Below are 10000 nucleotides of genomic sequence, written 5' to 3'. Positions count from 1 at the left end.
GGAGCTACAAATGCAGACATTGGCCAGTTGAGATCTTTTGTTCGCTTCCAACTGAAGAAACGTTGTCAGTACAGACCCCTGACTGGATCGCTGGTCGGCCAGAGGGGAGATTAAGGGACGTGCCCGACCCTGCTCAAAGATGTCTCCACCTCACTCAGGAGTATAGAAGTTGGGAGGTCATGTTGCAGTTATGGAAGACGTTGGTGAGGAACTCACATTTAGAATATTGTGTCAGTTTTGGTCACCATGTTATAGGAAAGATGTTGTCAAACTGGGAAAGGTGCAGAGAAGATTCACGAGGATGTTGCCAGGACTCGAGGGTGTGAGCTACAGGGAGAGGTTGAGCACGCTGGGTCTCTATTCCTTGGAGCGCAGGAGGATGAGGGGTGATCTTAGAGGTCACAAAATCATGAGAGGAATACATCAGGTAAACGCACAGAGTCTCTTGCCCAGAGTAGAGGAATCGATAACCAGAGGACATAGGTTTAAGGTGAGGGGGGAAGATTTCACAGGAACCCGAGGGATTACTTTTTTACACAAAGGGTGGTGGGAGTATGGAACGAGCTGCCAGAGGAGGTAGTTGCGGCTGGTACTATCACTATGTTTAAGAAACATTGAGACAGATACATGGATAGGACAGGTTTGGAGGGATATGGACCAAGTGCGGGCAGGCGGGACTGGTGTAGATGGGACATGTTGGTCGGTGTGGGCAAGTTGGGTCGAAGGGTTTGTTTCCACACATGGATACTAACACTCACGGGTTTACTGTTCTGGAGATGATTGGGTAGGAGTCAGGTTTCCACTTGACTGGAGGTGTCCCAGCCGAGACAGGATCTGGGTTTCACCGGCTGCTCCACTCACATCTCAGCCACAGAGAGCAGGCGAGATGGGCAGCACTGGGTCAGGGGGAGGAGGGGTGTGTCTCAGAGACTGACACGGAACAGCAGAGAGACAGGAGAGGATGTACATGATGGTCTCATGATTTAATAATCACACAGATGTTGGTGGCTGGGTGGAATACATTGCCAGGGGAGGTGGTAGAGGCAGATACCATCGTGGTGGCATTTAGATAGGCACATGGAGATGCAGGGAATGGAGGGAGATGGGTTATGTACAGGCAGGGATTAGTTTAACCTGGCATCATATTCGACAGACATTGTGGGCTGAAGGGCCTGTTCTGTACTGTTCTATGTTTTATGTTTTACAGTCTGATGGTCACATTTCTCCTCCACAGACATTCTTCCCGATGCAAATGCTAGCAGGAAGTCTGGAAGCTGATGCAGGAATTCCACAAGCTCAGCTAACACAGGTGAGACCGACAAGCACACACACGCGCACACACACACACGCACACACATACGCACGCACACACATGCACACACACACAAATACACACGCATACACATACGCACGCACTCAAATACACACGCACATACGCAGACACATGCGCACACATGCACACACACGCAAACAGACACACACGTACGCATACAGGCACACATGCATGCACACATACGCACACACGTACGCATGCATCCACATATGCATACACATGTGCGCACGCACGCACGCACACACAAAAACATGCGTGAACACACACACACACACACGTAATCTGCCCCTTACTGCAATGAGGTGAGGCTGACAGGAGCGTGAGAGCAACACCCTCAGGGACCACTCTTAGACCCATAGACTCACACAGCACAAAAACATTGTGTGCCCAGGGGCCAACGCCCACACTGACCAACAGGTCACATCTACACTAGTCCCACCTGCTTGCAGTTGGTCCGTCTCCCTCTAAACCTGTCCTATCCATGTGCCAGTTTAAATGTTTCTTCAGCAATGCAACAGTAGCTGTTAAATCTTGTATTAGTATTCCTAGTTTGATTTCATTTGTGAAGGTCTGAGGAGTTTTCTCTGTTTTCAAAACATTTAAAAATAACTTTTTCTCCCTTCAAGAATTTCCTGAATGCCAGAAGCTGTCCAGAGATACAGGGGTTTCTCCATCTGAAGGAGAAAGGAAAGAAAACTTGGAGAAGGTTGTATTTCTTCCTGAGGAGATCGGGGTTCTACTACTCTACCAAAGGCACGTCCAAGGTGAGTGATGTCCCAGTACAGGTACGCTGAGCAACCTGTCCACACAGGTACACTGACCAACCTGTCCATACAGGTACACTGACCAACCAGACATCCCAGTACAGGAAGTTTGATGCAAAATGCTGGAGTAACTCAGTGGAACAGGCAGAATCTCTGGATAAGAAGGAATGGTTTGGGTTGAGACTCATCTTCAGACTGAGAATCAGGGGAGAGTGGGACATAGAGATAAGGAAGGGTAAGATGTAATAACGAGACACCAAGAGATGCAGGTGAAGAAAGATATAGAATAGATTATTGCTAGCTGGGTGAAGGTGACAATGAACCAAACAGGAACGGGGTACTGATTGGGGATGATCAGCCATGATCACATTGAATGGCGGTGCTGGCTCGAAGGGCCGAATGGCCTCTACTCCTGCACCTGTTGTCTATTGTATAAATGTGGCGGGTTGGGCTCCATCTGACGGAGATCATGCATCACGTGACCTGGTGCGATGCTGCTGAACCTTACAGTGAGGTTAATCATCACAAGGTGTAACTATAACGTTTCTCAGATCACACCATTCCCCTTTGTGTGTGAACATACGCCATCGGTCAGCCAGGCATCTGTGTTGGGAGTGTGTGTACACAAGCGGTTAGAAAGAATGGAAGGCCATTCAGCCCGTCTGGACCATGCTACAATGTATCCCACACACTCCTCCCCAAACACAGGTCTCGACCCAAAAGTCCCGCTGAGTTGCTCCAGCTGTTGTGTCCTTTGGTGCTCAGGTTGTAACCTCCATTTGTCTCCATCTGCTGGCTTGAGCAGGTACTACCTCACATTAGTTCCATTCACTTCCTGCTCCACTCTTTCTATACATTCCACACCTGGAGTATTGTGTGCAGTTTTGGTCTCCAATTTGAGGACTGACATTATTGCTATTGAGGGAGTGCAGTGTAGGTTCATCAGGTTAATTCCCTGGATGGCGGGACTGACATATGATGAAAGAATGGGTCGACTGGGCTTGTATTCACTGGAATTTAGGATGAGAGGGGTTCTTATAGAAACATATAACATTCTTAAAGGATTGGACAGGGTAGATGCAGGAAAAATGTTTCTGATGTTGGAGGAATCCAGAACCAGGGATCACAGTTTAAGAATAAGGGGTAGACCATTTCGGACTGAGACGAGGAAAAACTTCTTCTCTGAGTGAAGAGTTGTGATTCTGTGGAATTCTCTGCCACAGAAGGCAGTGGAGGCCAATTCACTGGATGTTTTCAAGAGAGAGTTAAATTTAGCTCTTAGGGCGCTAATGGAATCAAGGGATATGGGGAAAAAGCAGGAATGGGGTACTGATTTTAGATGATCAGCCATGATCACGTTGGATGGCGGTGCTGGCTCGAAGGGCCGAATGGCCTACTCCTGCACCTATTTTTCTATGTTCTGTTTCTTCAAAGTACTCTATAATGTTGGTCAACAAAGACCTAAATGTTTGAAAAGGAGACACAAGAGACTGCAGGTGCAGGAATCTGGAACAAAAGGAGACACAAGAGACTACAGGTGCAGGAATCTGGAACAAAAGCCAAAATGCTGGAGGACCCCAATATTTAATTGAAATTTGGACAGTCACGTGGTTAGGAAAGGTTGGGGGGGGGGGGTGTGTGAGCCAAAGACGGGCAGAGGCAGTGGGCCAAAGACTAGGTCAGTTGTAAAACTTGGTTGGCATGGCCAAGTTAGACCGAAGGGCCTGTTTGTTTGCCCTGTGGCTTTGTGATCATTCAGTGAGTGTGGAGGTGGGGGATGGCTGATGGTTTGGATTGATCAAGACTGAGTCAGGATCTCAACCTGAAACTTCAACCATCACACTGCCTCCACAGATGTAGCCTGATCCACCCAGTTTAGCTTAGTTTAGCTTTCTTTATTAGTGTGACCTGGAGCGAGGTACTGTGAAAAGATTTTGTTGCGTGCTATCTAATCACATTAAAAACTATACATGATTACAATCAAGCCGCCCACAGTGTACAGATATAGATTAAAGCGTATAACATGTCGTGCTAGATAAACTCTGATTAAACATAGTTCAAAGGTCTCCAATGAGGTAAATGGGACGTCAGCACTGCTCGCTCGCTAGTTGTTGAGAGGACGGTTCAGTTGCCTGATAACAGCTGGGAAGAAACTGTCCCTGAATCTGGAGGTGTGCATTTTCACACTTCTGTACCTCTTGCCCGATGGGAGAGGGGAGAAGAGGGAGTGACCGGGGTGAGACTGGTCCTTGATGATGCTGCTGGCCTTGCCGAGGCAGCGTGAGGTGTAGATGGAGTCAATGGAAGGGAGGCAAACTAACCTATAAACCTGCACGTCTTTGGGATGTGGGAAGAAACTGGAGCACGCAGAGGAAACCCATGTGGCCACGGAGAGAACGTGCAAACTCCACATGGACAGCTGTCCCCACACACCCCATTCCGAGTCATTCCCTCCAACCTCACCCCCGCCCCCACCCCCCGGCCGTGAGCTGACACACACAGGGGACATTCCCCGCACCTCACCCCCCATTTGTGACCTGCTTGTTGTCACCAGGAGCCAAGGCACCTGCAGTACTTTGCTGACGTGAATGAAAGCAACATCTACACGGTGACCAGCAGGAAGATGCACAACTCACCCACTGACCACGGCTTCTGTGTCAAGGTAATGGTCACAGTCGCATGTTTGTGTGTAGCATGCTTCCACACGTGTGTGTGTGAGTGTGCATATGTGTGTGTCTGTCTCTGCCTGTGTGTTTGTCTGTTTCTGTGTGTGTCTCTGTGCGCCTTCTTCTTCTTCTTGCGTATGGCGTGCACAGCCTAAAGTTGTAAGACAACTTCTTCTGTTTGTTCTTCTGTTTGTGCACGCCAGGTTAATTGCATTTGTTGAAACAGGGTGGACCACGTGAAGGTTGCAATCTCCCACCCCTCTCTGTGTGTGTGAATGTGCATATTGTGAGAGTGTATGTGTGTGTGCACATGTGTGTGTGTGTGCACATGTGTGTGTGTATGTTTATGCACGAGTGTGTGTGTGTGCATGAGTGTGTGTATGTGTGCATGAGTGTGTGTATGTGTGCGCGTGTGTGTATGTGTGCGCGCGTATGTGTGCGTGCGTATGTGAGCGTGTGTTTGTGCGTGTGTATGTGTGCATGCGTGTGTGTATGTGTGCGTGAGTGTGTGTGTGTGGGTGCGTGCTCGTGCATGTGTGTGAGTGTGTGTGTGTCAGTGACAGGCCATGGCCACAGGGTGGCAGAGTTTACTGGCAGTGCCCGTGGATCAGTGCTGTCCGACACAGACGTCTGTGTGAAGTCCCAGTGCGGTGACGTTTGTGCCAGCCGGGGAGACGGGCACTGGGGACGGCTACACTGGCAGGTGTGTCTGTGTGGGCTTCCACTGGCTGGTGTGTATGCAGTGACTGTATCCCCACTGATGTTAATCCCTCTGCCCCCCATGCCGTCTCTCTCAGCGACCTCTCTCCCCAGCGACCTCTCTCCCCAGCGACCCCTCTCCCGTGACCCCTCTCCCCGTGACCCCTCTCCCCAGCGACCTCTCACCCCAGCGACCTCTCTCCCCAGCGACCCCTCTCCCCGTGACCCCTCTCCCCGTGACCCCTCTCCCCAGCGACCCCTCTCCCCGTGACCCCTCTCCCCGTGACCCCTCTCCCCGTGACCCCTCTCCCCGTGACCCCTCTCCCTAGCGACCCCTCTCCCCGTGACCCCTCTCCCCAGCGACCCCTCTCCCCGTGACCCCTCTCCCCAGCGACCCCTCTCCCCAGCGACCCCTCTCCCCGTGACCCCTCTCCCCGTGACCCCTCTCCCCAGCGACCCCTCTCCCCGTGACCCCTCTCCCCGTGACCCCTCTCCCCAGCGACCCCTCTCCCCGTGACCCCTCTCCCCAGCGACCCCTCTCCCCGTGACCCCTCTCCCCAGCGACCCCTCTCCCCGTGACCCCTCTCCCCGTGACCCCTCTCCCCGTGACCCCTCTCCCCAGCGACCCCTCTCCCCGTGACCCCTCTCCCCGTGACCCCTCTCCCCGTGACCCCTCTCCCCAGCGACCCCTCTCCCCGTGACCCCTCTCCCCGTGACCCCTCTCCCCAGCGACCCCTCTCCCCGTGACCCCTCTCCCCGTGACCCCTCTCCCCAGCGACCCCTCTCCCCGTGACCCCTCTCCCCAGTGACCCTCTCCCCCGTGACCCCTCTCCCCGTGACCCCTCTCCCCGTGACCCCTCTCCCCATGACCCCTCTCCCCCGTGACCCCTCTCCCCAGCGACCCCTCTCCCCGTGACCCCTCTCCCCAGCGACCCCTCTCCCCGTGACCCCTCTCCCCGTGACCCCTCTCCCCGTGACCCCTCTCCCCCGTGACCCCTCTCCCCCGTGACCCCTCTCCCCAGCGACCTCTCTCCCCAGCGACCTCTCTCCCCATGACCCCTCTCCCCGTGACCCCTCTCCCCCGTGACCCCTCTCCCCAGCGACCCCTTCTCCCCAGCGACCTCTCTCCCCAGCGACCCCTCTCCCCAGCGACCCCTCTCCCCAGCGACCTCTCTCCCCGTGACCCAGCCAGCCACCTGTGACATTTTACATTTTGAACATTTGACAGGGAGCGGCAGTGACAGACAAGAGGCTGCTGTGCTGTGAGGATGAGCAGAGTCACAAGTGCTGGATGACAGCATTCCGGCTGCTCAAGGTGGGTGTCCCAGGCATGCACACACACGCATGCACACACACGCATGCACACACACGCATACACACACGCATGCACACACACACGCATGCACACACACACATGCGCACACACACACACGCATGCACACACACGCATGCACACACATACGCATGCACACACACACACACACACATGCACACACATACGCATGCACACACACACGCATGCACACACACGCATGCACACAAACGCATGCACACACATGCAGAGTAAACGGGGCATTAGGGGAGGGAGGGCACCAGTAAATGGTGCCTGCTAGATTTCTCAGCGTAATTCTCTCTCTGTTGCACAGCTGGGCCCACAACTCTGCCTCAACTACCAGTTATCACAGCAGAAAAATGCACAGAAATCGTGGAACGAACCTGCTGTGGTGAGTCAGTCCGCTACCCCATAGACCCACGGCACGGCAACGGCCCCTGACCCTGGCAACGGCCCCTGACCCTGACAACAGCCCCTGACCCCGGCAACGGCCCCTGACCCTGGCAACGGCCCCTGACCCTGACAACGGCCCCTGACCCCGGCAACGGCCCCTGACCCCGGCAACGGCCCCTGACCCCGACAACGGCCCCTGACCCCGGCAACGGCCCCTGACCCCGGCAACGGCCCCTGACCCCGGCAACGGCCCCTGACCCTGGCAACGGCCCCTGACCCTGACAACGGCCCCTGACCCCGGCAACGGCCCCTGACCCCGGCAACGGCCCCAGCGCCTGACCCTGGCAACGGTCCCTGACCCCGGCAATGGCCCCTGACCCCGGCAACGACCCCTGACCCCTGCAATGGCCCCTGACCCCGGCAACAACCCCATGCCCCCTGCAACGGCCCCTGACCCCGGCAACGGCCCCTGACCCCAGCAACGGCCCCTGACCCTGGCAACGACCCCTGATCCCGGCAACGACCCCTGACCCCGGCGACGGCCCTTGTGACGGGGATGCTGGGGCATCGTGGTGACCCTGAGCATGGAGACCGAACGCACTGACCATCTCCCATTCTCTGTGGCAGGGCCGCGGGCCGGAGACATGCCTGGTGCCCATGGATTTCTCGGGGTGCACGGGACGGGTGATCGAGAACCCCAGTGAGGCCTCGTTGGTGGCGGAGGAGGAGGGGCTGGCCTGGAGGGTACGCACCGCACTGGAGACACTAACAACCCTCTGGCCTGAGCTGGCAGCTCCTCCCACTCTGTGCCACCCTCACCCCACATTGCTCCCGTACCATCTGGAACTTTCCATTCCATCTGCCTGCACCTCCCCCTCAGTGAGAACATCCCCCCCGTCCTTCTCAATCCACCATTGCCAATCACTCTACCACAGTCCCCTGCGTACCAACATGCCTGTTGCTCAATCCTTCACTGCCAGCATCTCTAACCTGCACACTCCCTATACAACCGGCATCCGCCACATGGAGGCTTGCACTGCAGCCCTTTGCCAGCAGCATCCAGTGCTTTATGATCAGCACTCAATGGCAAGTGCAGGAAGGAACTGCAGATGCTGGTTTACACTGAAGACACAAAGTGCTGGAGTAACTCAGGCAACTCAATGACAAGAGGCTGGTTCTACAACCTCATTCCAGGTGTTGCAACGCCACCCACAGGTTGTTTCGGGGTGACCCTATTGTCACAATGGCCGTCTAGCTGGGGCACAGCACTGCTTCATAAACTTCCTTGCCTTTGACAAGTAATCTTCTATAAATAAATTCAAGGACACTTGGTTTTATTTATAGCCTCAGCCAGCTGGCCTGCCACCTACACACGTACACTCCTGGCCTCACAGTCCTTGCAGCCTCTTTGCGATATTGTTGCCATCACTGCATTAACCTCCACATAACCATCTGTAGTTAAAGATGTCTTGAATGCCATAAATCATCCTCAAGTCATGACACAGGGTGACATCAAACACAATCGCCAGGCGACCATGTCACTCTCCGCTGGGCTTCATGTCCCATCACTCAGCAAGCCCTCGTTACCACTCACTGACTTGCCTTTTGGTTTCAGCAGAAGAAGGGAGTTCAACGCCACAGCCTGCCCAGCCTGTGCCAGGACTCTGGGCTCAGCACAGGTGGGTCTACATCCGCACGCCACGCCTGGGGCAAAGTCACTGGCATTGGGCAGAACAGCACCTTCCCTGCACAAGTGTGGAGTTATTCACACACACCTTCAGTTCCAACCTCATGAGCTGTCTGTGTGGAGTTTGCAGGTTCCCTCTCTGACCGGGTGGGATTTTGCTGGGTGCTCCGGTTCCCTCCCTTGTCACAAGGCTATCGGGCTGAGTGAGTTGTACAATCTGGAGCAAGTGTGGAGCAAATCTAGTGGGATTGATGTAGGACTTTGGGTGCTCAGTGGTCAGTGTGGAGTCAGTGGGCTGAATGGCCTGTGTCTGTGTGGACTCAACTCCCTGATCTTGAGGTCCATATGGAAAGCTCGTGGATAAAGCAGAGATAAACTCACCACCTCCCATCTCTCAGCCGCTCCTTAGTAGCAGTTCCCTCATTATTAACTCTCCCAAAGCCCTCTGTAACTCTGACCCTCTCTCCCCCCTCCCCTCAAGCCCCCACCAACCCCATTGGGCCAGTCCGCTAAACTGCTGCTGCCTCTCCAAGGAAAGAATTTCATTAACTTGTTATTTTCAGCAAAATAAAATCGATGGGGCTTTTCTGAGCAAGACCAGGATTACATTGTGGTAAAATAGGCTTGTTCATAGACTCGAACTGCAGGGAAACAGGCCCTTCGGCCCAACTTGCCCATGCCGGCCAACAATGTCCCAGCTATACTAGTCCCACCTGCTCGCACTTGGTCCATATCCCTCTAAACCTGTCCTATCCGTGTACCTGTCTAACTGTTTCTTAAAAGTTGGGATAGTCCCAGCCTCAACTATCTCCTCTGGCAGCTTGTTCCATACACTCACCACCCTTTGTGTGAAAAGGTTACCCCTCAGATTCCTATTAAATCTTTTCCCCTTCACCTTAAACGTATGTCCTCTGGTCCTCGATGCCCCTACTTTGGGCAAGAGTGTCTACCCGATCTATTCCTTTCATGATTTAGCACCCCTCATTCTCCGGTGCTCCAGGGAATAGATTCCCAACCTACTCAACATCTCCTTATAGCTCACAGTTGTGGCAACATCCTCGTAAATATTTTCTGTAGATTTCCAGTTTGACAACATCTTTCCTATAACATGGTGCCCAGAACTGA

General features: G+C 54.0%; 1 protein-coding gene across 11 annotated transcripts in view; it reads left to right on the top strand.

The window, feature by feature from the left end:
• The window catches only part of grb7 (growth factor receptor bound protein 7), a 79456-nt gene extending 70409 nt beyond the window's left edge, over positions 1-9047 (top strand). For 8 of the 11 annotated variants that reach the window (XM_033034833.1, XM_033034832.1, XM_033034831.1 and 5 more), the window contains 7 exons: positions 1208-1309; positions 1960-2097; positions 4652-4759; positions 6691-6777; positions 7109-7186; positions 7816-7932; positions 8804-9047. In XM_033034833.1, the coding sequence (XP_032890724.1) occupies positions 1208-1309; positions 1960-2097; positions 4652-4759; positions 6691-6777; positions 7109-7186; positions 7816-7932; positions 8804-8983 (810 nt within the window). In that variant the 3' untranslated portion in view covers positions 8984-9047. The remainder of the gene's footprint in view (positions 1-1207; positions 1310-1959; positions 2098-4651; positions 4760-6690; positions 6778-7108; positions 7187-7815; positions 7933-8803) is intronic. The other 3 variants (XM_033034830.1, XM_033034828.1, XM_033034836.1) reach the window with 3 other exon arrangements.
• The last annotated feature ends 953 nt before the right edge of the window (positions 9048-10000 follow it).

The sequence above is a fragment of the Amblyraja radiata genome, chromosome 16 (assembly GCF_010909765.2).
Source record: "Amblyraja radiata isolate CabotCenter1 chromosome 16, sAmbRad1.1.pri, whole genome shotgun sequence".
NCBI lineage: Eukaryota > Metazoa > Chordata > Chondrichthyes > Rajiformes > Rajidae > Amblyraja > Amblyraja radiata.
This window is presented reverse-complemented; position numbering and strand designations above follow the sequence as displayed.